At 43.9% G+C, this 24,877-nt stretch overlaps 1 protein-coding gene across 2 annotated transcripts in view; it reads right to left on the bottom strand.

The window, feature by feature from the left end:
- Positions 1 to 24,877, bottom strand: part of DDX31 (DEAD-box helicase 31) — a 137,681-nt gene that overhangs the window by 74,367 nt on the left and 38,437 nt on the right. For both annotated transcript variants that reach the window (XM_077477687.1, XM_077477696.1), the window contains exons 15-16: positions 24,458 to 24,517; positions 2,976 to 3,026 (exon numbers count right to left, since the gene is read on the bottom strand). In XM_077477687.1, coding sequence (XP_077333813.1) covers positions 2,976 to 3,026; positions 24,458 to 24,517 — 111 coding nt within the window. The remainder of the gene's footprint in view (positions 1 to 2,975; positions 3,027 to 24,457; positions 24,518 to 24,877) is intronic.

The following is a 24,877-nucleotide window of genomic DNA, read 5'->3' as shown; positions in this document are numbered from 1 at the left end:
AATCAGATTGCATAGTGTATGGCCATCTTGATCTACCTCCCACTGCACATAAACGGCTGGGTGGTCCTTTCCTCGTTTTGAGTGGACGTTCAGGAAGGTCCCTCAGAACAAGTGCTTGCATTATGATCACAGGATCCAGCTGAGCAGAGATCGAGATATGGGCGCTGCGATTGGCCCTCCTGATCACCTGACGGCTGTGTCCAATCACAGCCGTCACAATGTAAACACAGACGCGTGTCTGTGTGACAGTTATCCCCACCTTGCTCAGTATGGGGGGGGGGGAGCGGGAATCTGCAGATCTTTGACAGCTCTCTGTGTGAGGAGGATTTTACACAGAGAGCTGTTAGAGATCACCCCACAAAGTACACCAAGCACCACTGGTATACCCCTGTCCATATACACATTTCAGTGTCCCAATAAGAAACCCGTCTGTCCCCCATCACTGCCAACACCAAATAAACACTGATTTGTGTTATTTTTGCCAAAGAAAAGTAGCAGCATCATTTTTGGACAAAAATTATTTTACTTATTAATTACTTATTTGCAAAATTTTATAACAGAAACTAAGAAAAATGCTTTTTTTTTTTTAAATGTTCGGTCTTTTTTTTATTAAAATAAAAACCCCAACACTGATTAAATACCACCAAAAAAAAAAAAAAGCTCTATTTGTGTGAAAAAAAGTTTTTATTTGGGTACAGTGTTACATGACCACGCAATTCTCATTCAAAGTGTGACAACTCTAAAAGCTGAAAATTGGTCTTGGAAGGAGGGGGGTAAAAGTGCCCAGTATTGAAGTGGTTAAACACCTAAAATTACTAGTTGCGCTTTCAGTGCCATTAATTGTTAACGGCACACCAAACACAGAAGCAAACACACATCACACATTTTGCCATGTGAAAAAACAAGGGGCAAATGCAACATCATGGAGTCTGTCTGGGATGACATGAAGAGACAGACGCATTTGTGGCAGCTTACATCCACAGAAGATCTGTGGTTAGTGCTCCAAGATGTTTGGAACAACCTACCTGCCGAATTCCTTAAAAAACTGTGGGCAAGTGTACCTAGAATAATTGATGCGTGTGTGTGTGTGTATATTTATTAGGGAATCAACCGATATAACTTTTTCAGGGCCAATATGATACTTATATTTTGGCCACCTCTCCTGCTGATAGCCGATATTAATTGGCGATATTTTGTACATTTAAAAAAAAAATTTTTTTTTACACTGTCCTTTTAATTTTTTTTGTTGTTTTTTTTTATCCCTGTTTTGCTGCCAAAAGGAATGTAAACATCCCATTTTACAGTAAAGCCCCATACACACTGCTGATTTTTTTTCCCTTCAGATTCATCAAAACCATATGAGGTCAAAACTTAGGCGTTTCAATTTGTATGTAATCAGGCAGGCCCTTGCACTACATGGTTTTGGTAAATCTGAAGACAGAAAATCTTATAGTGTGTATGGGGCTTAACAGGCATTCGCATGGAGAGATCGAGGGTCTATAAGACCCCAAACCCCTCCTCTGCACTTGAAAGTATTCAAAACGTCAGGATTGATGTTTTTGAATACTTTATTTTTTAAACCTGGCGCTTTTAAGATGCCTGTAATCCTGGAAGTGATATCATGACATCGCTTCCTGGTTACTAGATAGGAGACCTGAACAAAGCAATCGGCTTTGTTCGGGTCTTCGGCCAGCCAGGGGATGTATCGGCTGGTTGCTCGGGAGTCCCGCTGCTTGTAATAACAGCCCAGTGGCTGCTGAGCCACATCGGTTGTTATTACAATAAAGCAAACCCCTTGAAGCAATATCGGTAATATCGGTTTCAGTTTTTTGACTGATACTTCTGAAAAAAGTGAATATTGGCTGCCGATAATCGGCTGCACGATAATTGATCGATCCCTAATTATATATATTAGCTATAGACATACATATTTTTACACTTTCAAGTTTATAAGGGAATGGAGGAGATGTGCATACCAGCCTTGCTCTGAAGAAGGGGACAAGTCCCCCGAAACTTGTCAGCTGGCTGTAGGACATCCAACCAGAGGAGTTTCATGTGGATCATGCACTAGGCATTTGCGCCCTTTGTTTCATTTGTTTGTACTTAAAATTAAGAGTTTAAGAGCATATTCCTTTTTTTTTTTTTATTATTATTTATACAATTTTCAACAGCACAGGGTAGTAAATACAGGACCACCAAACATAATTTAAGCATATAGGCAAGGAAAATTCCAATTGTGTGTAAGGTGTTTCAGGGAAGATGTCACAATCCAAAAAGCATATAACATTGCTTCCTGTGTACAGGGGCCATCAGCCACAGGCTTGTTGGCGGTTGACTCCCACCTGGTATATTGCTATTCAGAAGAAGAAATACCAAGAAAAAGAGAGTGAAATCGAGAATAAGGAAAAAGAAGGGAAAAGGGGCTAAATAAAGAGAGAAAAGCGGAATTAGGAATAAGAAGGGGTCGGCGGTAGCCTTGAACTCCCTGGACTCCATTCCAGTTTAAAAGAAGAGGGTTTAGGTGATTCAGTCCACACCTGCCAGGAGCATTTTTATATCACAGAGAACAGGTAAATATTGTCCAATGGAACCATGTGCACCTGAAATTTTTCCTCCCTTCCTTTCAGAGTAGCCGTGATATTTTCCATGTGATGGAGCTCAGTAATCTTAGAGAACCACAGTGTGATTGTCATGGGGAGAACCTGTTTCCAGAGGGCAGGACTGCACGCCTTGCCGCGTTCAAGAGAAGGATCTTTACACATTTATTTCAAAGTCCATCATTGTACTTTATTGCATCTTGAGTTTACTTTCCGACTTTAGTCTACCTACAATATTTGCCAAATAGCATTACTAATTCCCCACTTCTATAATTGTATGCTTATCACAAATATTGAGGGCTTGCAAAGGAGTCACCAAATACATAACAATATACAGTACTTTGTGTGACAAATAAAAAAGCCAAGATGTAGACATACCTGTACAATCCAGGTCACTTGAGGGAGATCCAGACCACGAGCAGCAACATCCTGAAAGAGACAGAACAGCAATCCAGAATTTAATGTCAGCCCTTTTCCAAAGCCAGAATCATTGGCAGTTATCGGTGCTTTATAAAGAACAAAGACAGTCAAATCTTAAATGTATTAGAAATGTATTGTCCAAACAGGGAAAAGCAACAGGTCTGATTAATGCCCTACTCTCCAGAAGAACATACTTACCTTTCCTTTAATCGCTGTTCCATACAGCCAGGAACAAGGAAATACACCAAGATTAAAGATTTATCATCTAGCACCAATATAATAGTTAACTAGCCCCTAAACTCAATTTAGCACTGTAGCCTCAACCTAATTTGTACACCTAGCCCCCTATACTCAACCCTTAACATTCATTAACCACAAAACAATCTAAAAGTGAACTTGTCCTTTGCCTATAGAGGCCAATGTAACAGGTCCACTTAAGATGCACATACCTTCTATTTACTTCTCCACCATGCTGATATTTAATTACATTTCATACTCGGTAATTAAAAGTATGGAGAGCCTTTGACTCAATCCTGTTCCCCCATCACTATAGTGGTGGTGCTTGGTGACTAGGCATTCATGCATCCAAAACGGGCACACGGGGATGGGTAAGAGCCCTTAGCACTGGGTAAGCCCCAAACCTTGTGCTCACAGAGAGCTTATTCTAATTACTCCAGGCAGCATAATTTAGCATTGAAGAAGTAAAAGAAAGGTAAGCATATGTATCTGGGGTAGATGGAAATTAAACTATAACTAAAGGCAAAACTTTGTTGTTTTTTGTTTAGTTTTGTATAGAGTAGAGGTAGAAAGGGAGGTCCACATCCTCTGTCCTGTTGAACATTTTATTCGAAAGTAAAAGTGAAAGAAATGTCCAATTTGTAGGTTGTCCCTAGAACAGGAATAGAGTGAAAAGCTTCAAATGGAGACACTAGTTCTGGTGACAACCAGGGATTCCCACACTTTGGAGGGATTTCCACGTACTTCCTGAGGAGAAGGGAAATCTCCTCAATGGGACACAGATGGCAAAAAATAACCCGACAAGTTGTTGGGTTACGCAGCAGTACCCCAGGGGCTAAATCTGCTGCAGACTTTTGTTTCCCTTCTGCTGTATCAGGTCACTCCCACGAGCTCGGGATAATGAGAAGACACAAGACACAAGCGTGAGGTATCAATTCAATATCAAAAACTTACTCTGTGAATTTGATATTTTTATAAGGCTTAATGTACAGGGACGTAAACAAAAACGTGGCAAAATGCAAGTTGGCGCTTGAAATGCCTCTAAATTCAGCGTCTGAACTCATTTTTTTTGCTTTACAAAAAAGGCATCTAAACTCAACTGCCTAGAAACCACTATAAATGACTCAGTGTATATGTATTGATAAGATAACAGAGGAGAGTTCAGGAGCAGTTGAAACAAATGCCCAACTGCTCCTAAACATCCATCCGTTTAGCAGCAGCAGCGGTGTACATGAGGCCTAAGTCAACAGAAGGCAATGGCTAAAACAGCAGCAAATTACAGGTTAGCAGTTTTCATACATAGCGAGAAAGAAACTAGCTGATAATACACTTTTATTTTTTGGAGATTACGAAGTTCTACTTTAACCACTTCCCGACCAGCGCACGACGATGTACGTCGACAGAATGGCACGGGCAGGCATATTGGCGTACAGGTACGTCCAATATTCAATGCCGCCCTGCCAGCGCTGGTCGGGACCCCCGTGAGTCCGGTCGCGAGACCCGCGGACTTGATCGCCGCGGGCATCCCCGCGATCGTCTCACGGAGCGGCCGAATGGAGGAAATGCTGTGTAAACAACATTTCTCCATTCTGCCTAGCAACTAGTGACGCTGATCTCTGCTCCATGTGATTGGAGCAGAGATCAGTGTTCACTAAATGAAAGCCCAACCCCCCCACAGTTAGTAACACACCCCTAGGAACACTTAACCCCTACACTGCCACCCACTGGTTAACCCTTTCACTGCCAGTGTCATTTACACAGGAATCACTGCATTTATATAGCAGTGATTACTGAATAAATGACAATGGTCCCAAAAATGTGTCAAAAATGTCTGATGGGTCCCCCACAATGTCGCAGTCACAATAAAAATCGCTGATCGCCGCCATTACTAGTAAAAAAAAAAATAATAAAAAATTATTAATAAAAATGCTATAAAACTATCCCTATTTTGTAAATGCTATAACTTTTGCGCAAACCAATCAATAATCGCTTATTGCGATTTTTTTTACCAAAAATATGTAGAAGAATACGTATTGGCCTAAACTGAGGGAAAAAAATTTTTTTTATATATTTTTGGGGGATATTTATTATAACAAAAAGTAAAAAATAATGCGTTTTTTTCAAAATTGTCGCTCTATTTTTGTTTATAGCGCAAAAAATAAAAACCGCAGGGGTGATCAAATACCACCAAAAGAAAGCTCTATTTGTGGGAAAAAAAGGACGTCAAATTTGTTTGGGAGCCACATCGCACGACCGCGCAATTGTCAGTTAAAGCGACGCAGTGCCGAATCGCAAAAAGTGGTCTGGTCTTTGACCAGCAAAATGGTCCGGTCTGCAAGTGGTTAAGTGAACCTGTTGAGCTTTTCCTCAATACAGAATTGTGCACATGACCCCACATTCGATTAAGGTGGGGCACTTTAGCAATGTATAATCCAGCCATAACCATTGCATTCTAAACAGAATGATTCTAAACAGATTCAAAGTTACCATTAGGCGCTGTAGGCCTCTGTCAGAGTCAGAGGTAGCTTTTCCTTGCATATTCATCAGCCACATATCTGCTTCTCTATGATCAACAGAAGTATTGTCATCTTATACAAGCTGATATACATCACAATATTCTAAGCCAGCTCAGGCCTCGAAACAAGAAAACATTGTTCTGTAAATGGTGATCTTAGCAGAGGGGTTCCTTCAGGCACCAAAGGTTGTGGGTCTACAGGCCAATCTTGAGCTGATTCCAATATTATATTCTACTATATAGTCCTTTGCTGAATTTCTGAAAATTAAAAAAAATACTAAGCCTACTAGGTCCCAAACCCTTAGGCCCCATCACACTAGTGATCCTGCCACTGGTGACAACTCACCAGCCACAGGATCACTAGAGAGGGTTTCCTCATTGGCTAGAAGAGTGACAACTCATGGTTCCATCACTGGCCAGAAGAGTGAGATGTCTCCTCCTCATGACGGAGTATACCTCACTCATCTGGTGTTCCACAGAAACAAGCCCACGAGTTGTTATTCGTATGACATGGGTCTTACTCTACATCATGACAGTCAGCTCATCACAAACCAGTAAAACCTTAATGTGCAGCTTTTCCTCCTTCCTCGCAGCATTATGGCAGAGGAAAGAGCTCAGCTCTTGTAATTCTGGTGAACGGCAGAACACAGCAGTGGTGAAAGATGGTATAACATTTCCTGCTGCCTGTTTATGAGACACAAGTCTTCCTCACTGCATTGTGTATGGCTGCCTTATTGGCATGGAAACTCTAATCACAACAAATGCCAGCTGTCAATCAAAGTTTCCAATGGGAAGTGGTGTTTATCATAGTTTCATAGTTAGTAAGGTTGAATAAAGACACCAGTCCATCCAGTTCAACCTGAGTGAGTGTCTACAATTGTCCCTATCCCTGTACATTGCACACTCACATCAGTCCCTACCCTCAAGGAGCCCACAATCCTAGGTCTCCATTCATATACTAGGGACAATTTTGGACAGAAGCCAATTAACCTTCCTGCATGTCTTTGGATTGTGGGAGGAAACCGGAGTACTCGGAGGAAACCCACGCAGGCACAGGGAGAACAAGCAAACTCCAGGCAGGTAGTGTCATGGTTGGGATTCGAACCAGCGACCCTTCTTACTGCGAGGTGAGAGTGCTAACCACTACACCACTGTGCCACTGTTTATGGGGCAATCCTTTTAGCCAAATACAAACAAGGAGGTCTCTGTGGTTAGGTATACCTATTCAATGTAGCTTCTCACACAAAAGCTTGTGATACAAGCCCACCTAATGTCATCTATGACAAAACACGTTGGGTGGGGCCTTTGGGAGTGATGTCATCACACCGCGAGGGACTGGTTGAGCGCTATGCATCTGTACTGCAGGGTTACACATTGTGAAGCCTATTCTGGTCCTTGGATATTGTAAGTGTGTAGATTTTTTTTTGTACAATAAATAATTTTTAATATGGTTTTATGCTATGGAAGTGCTTCTTGCCTTTTGTCCCTGAGAATTATTGTGGCTGATTGTCCGGCGCAGAGGTGATCCATTGGCTGGGGGATAGCCTTAATAACCCTGAAAGAGCCGCTTGACCATTTGCTGTAATAGTGATGGTCATGGTTATCTGGTAAGCAGCTGATTTTTCTTTTCTTTACACACAGGTGAATTTGGATTGGTCTGAACACTGGAACTAATGCCGGCCATACACGGTTCGAATTTCGAAAGAATTTTCTTTCGAAAATCGTATCTAAGAATTTTCGTATGAATTTCGCACCATTAGTGGGCTGCAGCAACAGCCGAAAAAAAAAAAAAATTTGAGGAATCGGACATGTTGGAAATTTTTAGAAAAACGAACGATTTTCTAATCAATGATGGGAGAATCGTGCGAGAAACGTAATAAGAAAAGAAAATGTACGGAGATAAAAGAAAATTTACGGAGAGAAAATTCTTTTCTGTAGCAACATGAGGTGAAATTGAAGGCTTGGTCGGCTGAATTTCGAAAATCAATGGTGGCATCATCGGATCACAAAATAAACAAATTTTCTGATTTTGAAAAGAAAATTCATTCGAAATTCGACCGTGTATGGCCTGCATAAGCTATTGTGTGTTTGTTTGAGAACTCACATTTCTACTGGATTTCTTTACACCTGCACCTTGGACATCTTTTTTCCTGTAGGATTAATGCCCATTTATTATTTACGAAATGTATGACAATTTTTTTGGATGCTTTTTTTGTATACACTGATGATTTGTAAAGTGCAACTTCACTCTCTCAATCAACATTGACTATTTTTAATCCTTATGCTGCTTGTATTAGTAAATAGGAAAGTATACATTTACTTGTTTTACGTTTTTTTTTTTTTTTTTTACATTTCTTCAGTTACTTTCGGGTTTCCTGCCTAGGCAATCGCTGTCATACATCCCAGGAGTCTTCAGGAGGGTTTTCTCAGCTAAGCACACCCTCCTGCCCAAATGCCTAAGCTAAGGGTAGATTGATCCCAGGAAGTAAATGCGACAGGAATCATCTGCCCTTACTCAAGATGGCCACTACCAGAAATGCTAGATGGGTGGTTTTCAAAGGGATTTCTCAGCAAAAAAAAAAAAGAATACATGGGTGGGCGAGTTTGCTTTAAAGTGGAGGGCCACTCAAAAAAAAAATGCCTAAAAATGTTCCTAAAAAATTGGAGAATTATTTTTATTTTATTTTTTTAACATACCAGAAATGCCTGTTGCTAGGCAGATCGTCCTAATCTGCCTCTTCCTATTCCGCGGTGATCTTCAGTCTTCTCCTCACGTCGTCTTCTAGTGAATGGGGCGAGGTGTGTTCTGGGAACTGTGTGTCCCAGAACACAGCGCGCCCCATTCATAAAGCGCTGCACGACTCGCGCATGCACAGTAGGAAATGGGCAGTGAGGCCGCAAGGCTCCACTGCCTGTTTCCCTTAGTTGGAATGGCGGCACCGGGACCCGAGAGCTGAGGGATGGTCGGCCTCGGGCGGCCGACATCGCGGGCATCCAGGACAGGTAAGTGTGCTTATTAAAAGTCAGCAGCTACAGTGTTTGTAGCTGCTGACTTAAAAAAAAAAAAAAAAAAATCCCAGTTGGCTCTCCCCTTTAAAAACATTAAACATGAATTAAATAGCGTTATTGATTTGTGGTGCTCAAGTGTAGTGTAGTTCCCCTTTAAGCACATGAGGATTTTTTTTATTAACATTAGGTAATTTTGGTATTATTTGCGTGATAAAGTGTTGTACTTTTTCCATTTTTTTTATTTTACATGCCTATTTTGGATTTATGCGATATATCGCTGCACTATTTGTTTTTAATACAGGTCTTTTAGCCAAGTGACAGAAGACTTGGACTCATCTTTTTGCAACTTATTGAACTGGAATTAACAAAAAAACACAAAACAGGTGAAAGCATGAACGCCCCTTTCACTCGGCGGTTCCGATCAGGTCCGCCTGTCAGTTGATCGGAATGTCCATGCATTCCTATGACAGGTGGGTGTAAATGGCCTTGTGTTTGTTTACACCCACCTATCTCTGGGTGCAATCTGGACTGCTAAAAAAAAAAAGAAAAAGAAAGGGTATTTGTCCACTTCTCTTTAGGCGGAGCAGATCGGAGGGTAGTCAGGTGTAAATGGACAGCAGAGTCCTATTACTCAGGCCACCCATACAGCAGAGCAGGTTCTGTCAGAAACTGAGCGGACACAGAGGTATCATCCACCCGCTCTGCTCCGATCATCAGGAGATCTGTGAGCTGATCTCCTGCTGATCTGAACAGAATTTGCTCCATGGGAAAGGGGCCTGAATACTGGTAAAAGTATTTGGGTTGGGCGAACACTTTTTTTCATTGTGGGGTTTCCCTTTTTGATAAAGCATGCCTGTTAATCTGTTCAGATCCCCTCTATAGCCGAATGATGGCTACAGAGCAGATCTGCTTTGCCCAGAGTCCATCTCCTGACGTCCTATCCTTTCAAAGCTGGCCACGCCCCCCTGTAGGGGTCACGCTGCGTGCACTGTGGTGATCACAGATCCGAGTAAGGGGCCGATAATGGACCCTTACCACGTGATCAGCTGATCACGTGATGTAAACAGAGGCTTGGTGATCGGTTTTATTTTCTTCTCACGCTGACAGTGCGAGAAGAAAAAAAGCCGATCGCCAGCTTCCGTTTGCAGTGACTTCGGTAGAGCCACTGTGCCCACCAGCAAGCATTGCCACAAATCAGTGTCCACCAATCAGTGGCCACAGTACATCAGTGCCACCTATTAATGCCCACCAGTGGTGCCAAACAGTGCCACCTAGCAGTGCTGCCTATCAATGTCACCTACCAATGCCGCCAATCAGTGCCACCCATCAGTGCCCACCAATGCCACCTATCAGTGCCCACCAGTACCGCCTATCAGTGCAGCCTTATCGATGCCCATCAGTGCCGCCTATCAGTGCCCACCAGCGTACATCAATGAAAAATTACCTGTTTGCAAAATTTGTTAACAGTAAGCAAGTGGTTAATATACAATAGGAAAAAGTGCTAAATGACAGATCCCTGATGGTCACTACAGAGCATTTTTTTTAACTCATTAATACGCGTAAAGGGCAAATCATTAATTGAAAGTTATTGGCTGAAGCTGGTGAGTTTAATAAACCAAAAAGTTTCCTAAAGCTTAACTCCACTGGATGATCTATGTACATTACAAGGATTTTAACAAACTTTGTTGCAGATTCCTACCTTTTATTATTCTGAAGAAATAGCGGTGTCCATATGCAAAGTAAATGTGAATGGGAGATACTTTATAATTATTATTAAGCTGTTGCACTTACAGGATTCTAATAAAGGGAAAGTAGCAGGGTCTGTATCTGTTTAGACATGATTTCTCATTGGGAGTATCTCGCCAAAAATTAAAAAATTTTGTTGCAGGGGATGCCCAAAATCTAAATTGTACGTGAGTGCAGTCTTCTGAGAGAATTAGTAAACCAATCACACAAGCAGGAAATTACATATCTGGGGCGGGGAAGGGGGTGTGTCCATACACCATCTGTGTACAGAATGCTTCCAGGTAGCCATATTCCATTGCATGCTACAGAAAATGATAGCATTGCAAATTGAAAACAAAGCATCATTTTTAATAACATTCAATTACAATATGACTTGTGTAGCAATTGTATATGCTAGATTATTTTTTATTATTACCTAGTTACCCTTCACTCAGGGATTTCCCAGGCAAGATTTCCCCACCAAACTCCCCAGCTGTGTCCTCTCTGCCAAGGTGTCCCCTCCTTCTCTGCCCCAGGGGAGTATCACTCCTCCTGCTGAACTCTCTGTAATGTAACAAATGAAAAATCAATTAGAGCTTTGTAATGGTCACAGCAGGTGTACACAGATGAGAACTCAGGTGCTGCAATCTTGCCATTAGAATCCCGAGGGATAGAAGTAGGTGGGTGATTTAACCTGCTATAATCTACACAAAACTGAATTATTATTCGCTGGTAAACTAAAGCTGGCCAAACACTGATGGAAATTTAAAGTGATTTTAAAGTCTCGTTTTTTTTTCCCTATAAAAATAATAAACATGTTATACTTGCCTCCTCTGTTGAAGTAGATTTGCACAGAGCAGCCCAGATCCTCCTCTTCTCTGGTCCCTCTTCTGTGCTCCTGGCCCTTCCCTTCTGTTCAGTGCAAGCAGCTTTCTATGGGGGCACCCGAGCCGAGTCACAGCTCCCTGTGTACAGTCAGACACGGAGCCCTGACCCAGGCCCCGCCTCCTCTTTCCCCTAATTGGCTAGCTGACTTTAATTGACAGCAGCGGTCAGCACAGTCTGATCATTGGAGGACAGGCAGGCTGTGCCAGAAAGGAAAAAAAAATACCACAATGAGATGGATGTGCTCTCATGCCTAGTGTGATCAGTTTGAGATAGCAAAGCAAGGGGACTGGCAGGACCATCATGTATTTCATACAAGGGAAGCAATACGAGAACAGGATCATATTTAACATAAATACACGGTACAACAAATAAATATCAGGAATATGAAATGTTCGGGTAACTTATTCTTTAACAGCTTCCTATCCACCCAAAGCCTATAAATGGCGGACGGGAAGCAGCGCTGATGTGGCTTAAGGTCCCTTTACTTTAAAGAGCGCACCTGGAAGCCTGGAGATCACATTACCGTTGTGTTGGGGTGATCACATGGTGTTTTACCATGTGATTGCTGTGTCCAATCACATAGTAAACAATGCAAACTGTAAGCATCGGTTCTCTCTGCTCTCACTGTGAGAGCAGAGAGAACTGATGCTGCAGATTGTGAGTGTACATCAGGTTGCATGTACACTCAGAGACTGCAGTGCCAGCCTGCCCCAGTGTCCCTGATCACTGCCCCAGTGTAGTCATAATAAACACATCCAGCACCTGTCTCAATGCTTACAATAACACCGCCATGCATCATACCAACATCCTGATCACCGCCATACCAGTGTCCTAAACACCACCATACCAACATCCTGATCACTGCCATACGTCATACCAGCACCCTGATCACCACCATACCAGTGCCCTGATCACCAACATACACTATACCAGTGCCCTGATCACCGCCATACACCATACCAGTGCCCTGATCACCGACATACCTCATATCAATGTCCTGATCACTGCCATACCCCAAACCAGCATTCTAATCGCTGCCATACATCATACCAGCGTCCACCATTTTAGCGTCTCAACTGATCAATTTTCAAACATATATCCCATAGTTTGTAGGCTCTATAACTTTCACACACTCACTAAATAATATATACCGTTTTGGGTTATTTTTACCTAAAAAAATGTAGCAGAATACATGTTGGCCTACATTTATGAATAAAGAATATTTATTTGCAAAACATAAACTAAGCAAAATTTTCAGTATTTTTTCGTTTATATGGCAAAAAAAACAAAAACAAAAAAAACCCCAGTGGTGATTAAATACCACCAAAGGAAAGTTCTATCTGTCTCAAAAAATGTCACATGGGTACAGTGTAATTGTCACTCAAAGTGTGACAGCGCTGAAAGCTGAAAAATGACCTGGACTGGAAGGGGGGTGAAAGTGTCTATACATGAAGTGGTTAAATCAACGTGTCCATCCCTGCTCAACAGAAAACAATCGTTTGATTTACATCTGTTAAAGCTGGAATGAGCATGCAGCAGGTAAAGTCACAATGCATTCATGTCCCAGGTCAAAGACTAAAAGGTGAAAGTCAGAGGATCAGAATGACAGCCAACAAACTAGATTTTTCTAGAAGGAGATCAGAAAAGTCAAGCCTTGTATTTGTCTTGTAGCATGTTTCCTTGAAAGCTAGCTAATGATATAAAAAGAGAAATGATCTTGGGAAGCAGCACTAGTCACAAGCACATTTACAGAGTGTACCGCCAGAGCTGCAGCATCAGCATGGGGTGAATCACGAAGCTGACACTCCGCTCGTCCAATCCCAGACTGCAGCAGTATTTAGTGCAGCCACCTTGCCCAACACTGGCAGGGTGCCCATCTACAGCTCATCTTTACCGTGGGTGTGAAGAGGAGGGGGGCGAGATGCAAAAAGGTCATTTAGAAAATGTTTTACTGTTTACTCAGCCAGGCTAACTCATGTTGCCATATTCTGGCACCTTCAGCCAAGTGCCTTGGCCTCCCTTGCTCGCCTCAGCCTGACTTTATTACGCAGCCCAATCTGTCGCTGTAACGGCGGGGGATGCCTCCCCGCTGGTGGCTCTCCGCGTTCAGCAATAATGACTTTTGGCAGGACGGAAAGGGCGAGACGGCTGCCTGGATTTCTCTGGCGGAGGCTCCGAGGCCCCTGTTCGCCCCGCTAGCTGCCATACTTGGTGAGCTTCGACGGCAAATAAATGAGTCATTTTAATCCGGCTGACAGGCGGGCACCAGAGCAAGCTAACTTCCATCTGCGCCATCCGGGGTTGACGGAGGAAGCTCAAGCGAGCGGAACTAAATCTGAAACGTCAAGACGAGTCAAAGTCGTAACGGTGCCTGCAATTTCAAGCGGAATCTGGCTGAGAAACGGTCGCCGCCAATATTTGAATCCGAAGTGTTTATAAGCATAATTTGGCCATTACTTCAACAATGTCACGGCCAGACACTGTGCCAATCCCATTTGAGCACAAGGCAATTTTGATTAAAGGTAAACTCCAGCTAGGATACAAGTCTACTATAAAAATACTGTTTCTATTGGATTGTGAGCCAGGGTAGTACAGACGCAACAATAACGATTTTTTATCAATTTCCAACAGCAGACATTATAAGGAACTTAAAGGTTGACAGCCCATTGTTACTTTACACACCACTCCTTGAAAGTCCTTGACCAGAAAACACTGCTCTGTGATCCCACAGTGGATTGGTTATGTGAGCCAATACATAGGTATTTGGTCATGTGATATCTGTTAATGAGCAGAATCTGAGTTCAGATTGGCTAATCCTTCCTGTCATGTGATCAAATGCTTAGATATTTGGATATCTGACCTCTGTTGAAAGGCAGGTACGAGAGATCATATGATCAAATGCCTAGACATAAGGTCATCTGATCTCTGGAAAGGATGAAGCTGGCCATACACAGATCAGTTTTCACTTTCAATCCAAATTTTTATTGGCTGCAAGCGCTGGTGAGAGATTAGATTTACTCCTCTTGAACGCGAACGAGAACAGCCATAGTCAACCGCCTGATGTTTGATCCATCTATGGCCACCTTAAAAATTGTGATTTGCTAATTCCTCCCATTCAGCCTAGGCATCAGTTCATGGCAGCGGCTGCTGTGGGCTCCTAAAGCATGACCATCTGCTGTACTTCAGGTCATTCGTCACCCTAAGTTTCAGAATCTGGATAAGCAGGGTGGTTGGGAATAATAAATCTCCGACTTTTGACAGGGTGGGATTCGCTGTAGGATAAAATTGCATAGTGTGTGATGCATATTTCATTTTTCACAATGGACAAAAAAAAAAAAAACCATACGGTAATATCCTGCTGCAGACAAACATTTTCTGCTGTGTTATTCTACCCAATGGTTAAGATATAAAAAAGCAGGAGACAGGTAAAAGCTATATTCCTGGATTTTCTGCTTAGCTTAGAAAAAGCAAAGGGCAAAGACGAGCCCTGGGAGCCTCCTCCGTGGCACTGAAGGGGTTAAGCATTGCTCCGCCTCTCTTTCTGCAGTCGGCTAAGCTGTTTTTTCGGCACTAATTACTCCAGATAGCTGTAATTTACAAGTTGGTGGTGGGTCGGAAGGCTCCAAGCTTCACACGTCCTCCGATCAACAGCTGCCACTATTAGAAAGCTAATTGCGCAGCCTTCTGTAGCATGCAGCAGGCTGGCTGCCTGTGCGATGGAGGCCACAAACTGGCTGCTGCTGAAGAGTGCCAGAGCCGCGGAGAAGCGGCATCAAACTCCACCGTCTCCTGCCAGTGGAGGGGAAATGAAGGACATTCAAGGACCGGCCAGAGTAAGAAGTCAGTGCTTGAAGGAAGAACTTCAGTGAGCATTGTTTCTATCCAAGATGGCAGCACAATGCCATAGCGGATCTGACATTAATATTCACACAAAATAAATGTGCATGTACAAGAAATACCAAACACAATTTATTTTGTGGGTGGAAAAGGTACCTCTTCTTACCATAAATACAAAACAGCTATTTCCAAGTAGGGATGAGCTAAGGAGTGTTCGGATCCTAGTCTGGACCCATCTGATTGAACCTGCCCGAAGGTTGTCACTGTACTGGGCCAATCATAAGTTGCCAAGGCATTTGCTGCCCCGAAGCCACACATATGCACACCCCTTATGCGGGTGCGAGGTGGGGAATGTCATAGTTGCAGATGAGTGGCCCAGTACAGTAACGGCTTCCTAGTGGGTCACTTAGGTGGGTGTGGACTAGGATCCAAACATGCCAGAGCTTATCCATACTGCCAGGCTCATATGAGCTAAAGCCTAGGTAGCTTAGCTTACAAGTGTGTGGTTATCAGAAGCATTACAGGTGTTTACAAACTTTTCAATTAAATAAGCCCTATGTTGTAGACATGTGACCTAGAGTCAATGCAGCCATGATCTCCATGGTCTCCTATGTTGTAGACATGTGGCCTAGAGCCAATGCAGGTTAGATCTCCTATGTTGTAGGCATGTGGCCTAAAGCCAATGCAGACTAGATCTCTGTGATCTTCTATGTTGTAAACATATGGCCTAGAGCCAATGCAGCCTTGATTTCCATGGTCTCATATGTTGTAAACATGTGGTCTAGAGCCAATGCAGCCTAGATCTCCATGATCTCCTATGTTGTAGACATGTGTCCTAGAGCCAATGCAGCCTGGATATCCCTGGTCTCCTATATTGTAGACATGTGGCCTAGAGCCAACACAGCCTAGATCTCTGTGGTCTCTAATGTTGTAGACTTGTGGCCTAAAGCCAATGCAGCCTAGATCTCCATGGTCTCCTATTGTTGTAAACATTTAGCCTACAGCCAATGCAGCCTGGATCTCTGTGGTCTCCTATGTTGTAGACATGTGGTCTAGAGCCAATGCAGCCTGGATTTCTGTGGTCTCCTATGTTGTAGGCATGCGGCCTAGAGCCAAGGCAGCCTAGATCTCCATGGTCTCCTATGTTGTAAACTAGATCTCTGGTGTCTGTGGCTTTGGGGTTTCACATCACTAGGGTCTGAAGAGCATCTAATGTTTTTAATCACTAAAGCCGCGTACACACGTAGCCGTTTGTCCGACGTACTTAGTCTGACGGACTTCCCGCCAGACTGTCCGTCGGACTTTCCGAACGGGCTACTTGCCCACACACAGCACTTTTTCAGCGGACTAATACGGCGTACTAAGTCCGCCGTACTATCCGCCCTACTTTTGAAATGAACGGACTCGCCCACACACGCGGAGCAAAGTCCGCTCATTTCGAGCGCGTCTCCAGGTAGGCGGGGCCCGCGAAGGATACGTCGCTGGCCCCGCCGCCTGGTATGAACTTAAAGGGGAACCCCAACGCCGAAAAAAATCAGTGTGGGGGTCCCCCCCAAGTCCACAACAGACCCTTGTCCGAGCACGCTACCCGGCCGGCCAGGAAAGGAGGGGCGAGCGAGCGCCCCCCCCTCCTGAGCCGTACCAGGCCGCGTGCCCTCAACATGGGGGGTGCCTTGGGGAAGGGGGGCCCGCGCGGCCCCCCCCACCCCAAAGCACCTTGTCCCCATGTTGATGAGGACAAGGGCCTCTTCCCGACAACCCTGGCCGTTGGTTGTCGGGGTCTGCGGGCGGGGGGCTTATCGGAATCCGGGAGCCCCCGGATCCCGGCCCCCCACCCTATGTGAATGAGTATGGGGTACAATGTACCCCTACCCATTCACCTGTAAAATAAAGTACAAAAAAAAAAACACAACACACAAGATAAAATAATTTATTGCACAGCTCCGGGGGTCTTCCGTCTTCGGGGGTCTTCTCGCCGGACTCCTCCGCTATCTTCTTGTAGCTCTTTTACTAGCGGAGGAGCCCGGCATTCTTCTTCGTCACCGCGGCCTCTTCTTCCGACTTCGGGGGTCTTGTCCCCCTCTTCGGTTCTTCTGCCGGGCCACCGCGCCTTCTTATAGCTCTTTTACAGGCGATGGCCCGGTCTTCTGTCGCCACCGCCGCCGCCTTCCGTTCTTCTTCTTCTTCTCCTGGAGATGTTGACTCGACGTTCTCTCCGGCCGCAATGCCAGGGACATGCTGCGCTGCGACTTATATAGGGACAAGGGGCGGTGTCACATGGGTTGGTGTCACATGGGTTGGTGTCACATGGGTTGGTGTCACATGGTGACCCCGCCCCCGTACGATGTCACAGTCCCGGAGGATGCTGGGACTGTCGCCATGTGACATCAACCCATGTGACACCGCCCCTTGTCCCTATATAAGTGGCAGCGCAGCGCGTCCCTTGCATTGCGGCCGGAGAGAACGTTGAGTCAACATCTCCAGGAGAAGAAGAAGAACGGAAGGCGGCAGCGGCGACAAAAGACCGGGCCACCGCCTGTAAAAGAGCTATAAGAAGGCGCGGTGGCCCGGCAGAAGAACCGAAGAGGGGGACAAGACCCCCGAAGTCGGAAGAAGAGGCCGCGGCAACGAAGAAGAATGCCGGGCTCCTCCGCTAGTAAAACAGTTACAAGAAGATAGCGGAGGAGTCCGGCGAGAAGACCCCCGGAGCTGTGCAATAAATTATTTTATCTTGTGTGTTGTGTTTTTTTTTTGTACTTTATTTTACAGGTGAATGGGTAGGGGTACATTGTACCCCATACTCAGTCACATAGGGTGGGGGGCCGGGATCCGGGGGCCCCCTTATTAAAGGGGGCTCCCGGATTCCGATAAGCCCCCCGCCCACAGACCCCAACAGCCAAGGTTGTCGGGAAGAGGCCCTTATCCTCATCAACATGGGGACAAGGTGCTTTGGGGTGGGGGGGCCTCGCGGCCCCCCCTTCCCCAAGGCACCCCCCATGTTGAGGGCACGCGGCCTGGTACGGCTCAGGAGGGGGGGGGGCGCTCGCTCGCCCCTCCTTTCCTGGCCGGCCGGGTAGCGTGCACGGACAAGGGTCTGTTGTGGACTTTGGGGAGACCCCCACGCCGATTTTTTTCGGCGTTGGGGTTCCCCTTTAAGTCCATACCAGGTGGCGGGGCCAGCGGCGTCTCCTTCGCGGGCCCCGCCTACCTGGAGACCCGCTCGAGGCGGGAAAAGTCCGCTCATTTCAAAAGTACGGCGGACTGGCGCATACACGGCCGGATTGTCCGCCGAAATGCGAGTCCGGCGGGAAGATTGGAGTGCAAAACTTCTAAGTCCGCCGTACTTTCGGGTCAAAAAATATGCCGGAGGCTACACACAGGGGGATTGTCTGGCGGACTTGAGTTTGCCGGACTTTTCCACCCGCTTGTTTGATCGTGTGTACGCGGCATAAGGCCCAGTCTGTTAGACTTGCTGTGAGATAACAGGATCAGAAAAGCTGGTCATACACAAAGTTTCAGGCTGAAGAAGAGATATGCAAAACAGCACAGATGGATGAATCTGCCCTGTCCAGCAGCTGTCATAAATAATGCCCAAACAGTGCCTACATCTATTTGGATGCAAGCACTGTTATTTGGTAATTTTTAGCTAGCACTTTTGACAAAATCATTGGAAGAATCAAATGTTATTGGGTCGGGTGGTGACAATAGGAATACCCATGGTTCGAATGTTGGCTGTTTCAGCATGAATTGGCCAAAATGCACACCAGCCTTAAGACTTGAACACTCTATAGCACTAATTAGAAGGAAGCAGAGATTGCTTATTTAATAATGTACATATACACCAATCAGCCATAACTTTATAACCACCCAGCTAATATTGAGAAGGCCCCCTTTTGCCAAAACAGCCCCTTTTGCTGCCAATACAGCCCTGACCAATCGAGGTATGAACACTACTAAACCTCTGAAGGTATGCTGTGGTATCTATCCTGTAAGTTGTGAGGTGTGGCCTCTATGGATTAGATTTATTTTTTCCAGCACAGCCAGATGATTGATTGGATTGAGATCTGGAGAATTTGGAGGCCAAGTCAACAGCTCAAATTTGTTGTATTCCTCAAACCATTATGCAACCATTTATGCAGTGTGACAGGGCGCATTACCCTGCTGAAGGAAGCCATAGTCCTTAGGGAATACCGTTTTCACTAAGGGGTGTACCTGATCAGCAACGATGTGTAGGTAGGTGATATGTGTCAAGTAACATCAACATGAATGGAGGGGCCCAAGGTTTCCCAGCAGAACATTGCCCAAAACCTCACACTGCCTCCACCAGCTTGCCTTCTTCCCATACTGCATCTTGGTGCCATCTCTTCCCCAGGTAAGTGATATACATGCACCCGACTATTTGCATGATGTAAAAGGAAACATGATTCATCAGACTAGGCAACCTTTTTCCATTGTTCCGTGGTCCAGTTCTGATGCTCACTTGTCCATTGTAGGCTCTTTTGTTGTGGACACGGGTCAGCATGGGCACCCTAACTGGTCTGCGGCTATGCAGATCCATACACAGCAAACCGTGGACGCCCATTGTTTCTGCTTTCAACACATCAACTTAAGGGATAACATGCTTACTTGCTGGCTTATATATCCCACTCGACTTTCTGATGCCATTGTAACAAGATAATCAATGTTATTCACGTAACCTGTAGGTGGTCATAAAGTTATGGCTGATCGGTGAATAATTTATAAGCCTTGCGGCAGGCAGTACCGTGGCTTAATGGTTAGAACTTATGCCTGGGGTCCTTGGTTTGAATCTTAGACACTACCCCAATGGAGTTTGCATGTTCTCTCTGTGCCTGTTTGGACATAATGGTAGGTTAACTGGTCTAAGCTGGCCCATGTATTTGTGTGTGGATCTAAAAAACCCAACTGCAGGCTCAGCAGAGCAATGAAATAGAAATTTCTTTCTCTTTCCCTGAAGATACTTACAATTTAATGCTTCTACATAGTCAAGGAGATAAGCCATACATAGAGCCACTTAGGAATAAATCTAATTAAGCTACTACCATGTTTTGAACTGTGGGAAGAACCTTATGCAGATACAGTGGCATGAAAAAGTATGTGAACCCCCTTGAACTGGTTTGATTCAGTAATTTTCCATAGAATGTCACAACAATAGGCAAACACAATGTGCTTAATCTGATAACATGCAAATAATTCTAATTTCTCATGTCTGTATTGAACGCACCAATTAAACATTCATTGCTGGAGCAAAAAGAAAGTGAACCCTTGGAGTTAAAAGCTGGTTGAACCTGTTTTGGCAACAATGACTTCAAGCAAGTGCTTTTGGTAGCTCTGGATCAGACCTGCACAATGTTTAGGAGCAATCATTGCTCTTTACTGCTTCAGCTCAAACACATTTGTAGGTTGCCTGGTATGAACGGCACTCTTGAGGAAATTTCACAGCATCTCTATGGGGTTCAGGTCTGGGCTCTAAATGGCCCCCTCCAAAAGTTGAACTTTATTTTTGTGAAGCCAGTCTGTATTTACATTGATGCTTAACGTCATTGTCCTACTGCATTACCCATCTTCTACTAAGCTTCAGCTGGCGGACAGCCACCCTCACATTATTCTGCAAGATATTTTGGTAAACTTGGGAATTCATTCCCTCCCCAATGATGGCAAGCGGTCCAGGCCCTGAGGCAGTGAAGCAAGCACAAATATGGATGTTCCCCCACCACAATTCACAGGTGGGATAATGTTTTGATGTTGGCAAGCTGTATCTTTTTTTTGCCATACATAATGCTGACTATTCTTCCCAACCTTTGTTTTATCAGTATAAAAAATATTTTACTAACGGTGTTTCAGACGCGCAGCAATGTTATTTTTGGAGAGCAATGGCTTCCTCCATGGTGTTCTGCCATGCACACCCTGCCTGTTCAAAGACTTACGTATGGTAACCTCATAAACAGTGATGTTTGCCAGTTACAGTGATGTCTCCAAGCCTTAGTTGTTACTCGTGGGTTATTCTTTATCTCATTGAGGATTCTGTGTTGTGTCTTGGGAGTCATCTTGGCTGGGCACCTACTTCTATAAAGAGTAGCCACAGAACTAAACTGTCTCCATTAACCCCCCTAGCGGTAATCCCGAGTCTGGCTCGGGGTAGGAATATACTGATAGGAGCGGTAACCCCGAGCCAGACTCGGGATGGCTTCGCTCGATGCAGGGGAGGACACAGGGAGAGTTACTTACCTTGTCCCCTGGATCCAGCGATGTCCGCCGCGCTGTGTGATCGAGCCGTCCTCCGCTCGATTCACAGTGCCGAATGCCGCCGAGCTCCGTTCCCTGCGACGTTACGGCGTACGGGAGCGGAGAACGGCGGCAAATTCAAAAAAGTAAAAACACACAAAACACACACAGCACTGTAATCTTACAGATTACAGTGCTGTATTAAAAAATACACACCCCCTTTGTCCCTAGTGGTCTGTGCAATGCCCTGCATGCACTTTTATATTATAAATACAGTTTTTTCTGCCTGGAATTTGGAGATTGTCCATAGCAACCAAAAAGTGTCAATTTTTCAGTGTTTTTGGATTTGATTATATTATTGAATAATTTTTATTATTCTTTATTATATTATAAACTTTATCATACCCGGGATGTCTGCTAGACTCTGGTTTGAACAGATTTAAGAGCGTTATTCCTAAGAATTACAGGACTACAAAATAAAAGCCAGATTTCCGTGCAAAATAATTGTACCGCTTTCAGCACCTAATTCCCGACTGAATCATACCGCCAGGGAGGTTAACAAACAAATTGTCTAACTGTTGACTGATGGCTGCCTAAACACTTAAGATTGCTTTGCCTTATGCAGATCAACCACTCTTGATCACTTATCTTCGAGAGCTACTTTTTGTGATGCATGGTTCACACTAGCTGATGCTTCTTATGAACAGCAATCTTAAAATGTTTGAGTGTCTCTTATTAACCATTTGCCGACCGCCTAACTGTAAATGTACGTCATTATTCTGATGTTAAATACCAGGGTTACGGCAGCAGCTAGCTGCAATAACCTTGGTATCATTATTTAGAGCAGGTGGCCAGCTTTCAGATAAAAGTGGTCTCAGCGGCCAAGACCGACGCAAGATCACTTTTATAGAGTCGTGGAAGAGGTGAACCCCCCTGCAGCTTCCTATCGATAACCCGGGAAACAATCCAATGCAGCCAAAACAGATAGCCGAGTGAGGGCAAGATAGCCCCCACTCTGCTCTATGCCCTTGGAGGACCAGAACGACGTCTGACATCACTTCGGCCCTTCAGCCTTAAAAGGGATGTTTTTCTTCCCCTCTTAAAGACAAAATGTCAATTTTTTAAAGGTAAATGAGAGATCTGATGTCTTTTTGACCCCAGATCTCTCAATAAAGAGGACCTGTCATCCTTATTTCTATTACAAGGGATGTTTACATTCCTTGTAATAGTAATTAAAGTGATTACTTTTTTTTTTGAGAGGGACAGTATAAAAATAAAAAAAGTTAAGCTGTTGACTTTGGCTCCAAAAAAGTAAAATAAATTAGAGAGACATTTTTTAATTTTTTTAAGTGCGCCCTCCCTCCGAGCTTGCACGCAGAAGCAAGCGCATACGAAAGTCGTGCCCACATATGTAAACGGTGTTCAAACCACACATGTGAGGTATCACCACGATTATTAGAGGGAGAGCAATAATTCTAGCACTGGAACTCCTCTATAACTTTAAACTGGTAACCTGTAAAAAAATTTAAAGCGTCGCCTATGGATATTTTTACATACCTTAGTTTGTCGCCATTCCACGAGTGTAGGCAATTTTAAAGCGTGACATATTAGGTATCTATTTACTTGGCATAACATCAGCTTTCACATTTTTTTAAAGCGTTTGAAAGACCGCTGCGCAAATACAGTGTGACATAAAATATTGCAGCAACCGACATTTTATTCTCTAGGGTCTCCTAAAATATATATATATATATATAAATAAAATGTTTGGGGTTCTAAGTAATTTTCAGAAAAAGGCCTGGTCTTTAAGTGGTCAATCAAAGTAGCTCTAAACTACTCCTCCAAACTAATTTCATTATTTGGAATCCAGGTGTGCAAACTACCGATTCTACTTAGCGTTTTTTTTTTTAAGTAATTAGTCCATGGGTTCACTTACTTTTTCCTCCAGCACTGTGAATGTTTAATAGGTGTGTTCAATAAAAAGACACATGGAATTAGAATTATTTGTGTGTTATTATTATTATACAGGATTTAGATCAGCTTAAGCAGATAGGGGATGATTTACTAAAGGAAAATAGGATGTTGTGCACTGCAAGATCTGAGATTTGAAGGGAAGCTCTGCTGATTTCTATTATCAAATCGTGTGCAAGCAAAAATGCATTTTCTTTCCTTCCAAATCCCTTTCAGATCTAGAACTTGCAGTGCACATACAATAAGTAAATCAACCACATTGTGTTTGAACCAGTTAACTCCAAGGGGTTCACATACTTTTCTTGCCACTGTACATAAAACATACAAACTCCATGCGGATAGTGTCCTTGTTAGTAATCCAACCCTGGACCCCAGCCCTTAAAGTTTGCAAACTACTGTGAATAAATACTACACTTGTTCTAAGAAAGAAAATGTGTTCTAGGGATTCTATGCTACGAGCAGTTTAGAGGACATGGACTAGTTTGAAATGTTAAGCCTTTTTAGTAGTTTTTGGCTACTCCATGTGTTTAGTACTTTGTCAAAAATATAAAATAAGAAAACAGACTACAATGTTTTCTATGGTTACATGGAAGATGCATCATGTACTGTGCATCCCTTTAAATATACAATGCTTTACTGCTTGAAAATTGTGAGCCATCCTAAGAACAAGGTTTATTTAAAGGGATACCTGGAATGCCTTCTTTGTTCCATCTTTGTATAAAGAGAGCCCTGTAGCACCAGGAGGAGAACTTACAAATGGTAGATGGTCCAGTATTCTTGTTCAAGTTAAAAATGCATGGATGATTTTCTTCTTTATCTATATGAATGTCCTTAACTGTCATCACAACTGGGATAGACAGAATCTGAAGCAGCTGTGAATGGCAACTAATCAGCTTCCATCTTCAGCTTGTTCAGTTAAGCTTTGGAAATGAAAGGTAGAAGCTGATTGGATGCCTTGTACACCCCCCAGTTTTGATAAATTCCCCTTGGAGGGTTATACAGCTCAGTTACTTACCGTGCACAGCAGTATCCCAGCTTTAGCTTCAGTGAATTGTTGGAAAACTTCAGTCCTTTCCTAAAAAGAAAAACAGAATAATTAGTCAACATGTGCGATTTAATGAAAAGTGAATCTGCATTTTAACATCTGGGAACCTAAGCTTTAACTTTAAGGTACCCATAAACGATATGCATGTATGACAAACATACTTACCTCCTTTGTGCAGTTTGCTTTCCACAGAGTGGCCCCGATCCTCCTCTTCTGGGGTCCCTCCTTGAATACCCCGTTGGTGAGCCGCATTCCCTCGGGGCACTCGTGCGGGCGCACTCCCGTGTCCTGCTGCTGCGTCCATTGACACAGACAGCAGGCTCCCGCGTCATTGGATTTGATTGACAGCAGTGGGACCCAATGGTTCCTGCTGCTATCCATCTATCCAAT

This window comes from Lithobates pipiens, unplaced genomic scaffold, assembly GCF_037356315.1.
Source record: "Lithobates pipiens isolate NorthernLeopardFrog02 unplaced genomic scaffold, aLitPip1_a1.2 Scaffold_1, whole genome shotgun sequence".
Taxonomy (NCBI): domain Eukaryota; kingdom Metazoa; phylum Chordata; class Amphibia; order Anura; family Ranidae; genus Lithobates; species Lithobates pipiens.
The sequence above is the reverse complement of the archived record's forward strand: the minus strand, read 5'-3'. Positions and strand labels throughout refer to the sequence as shown.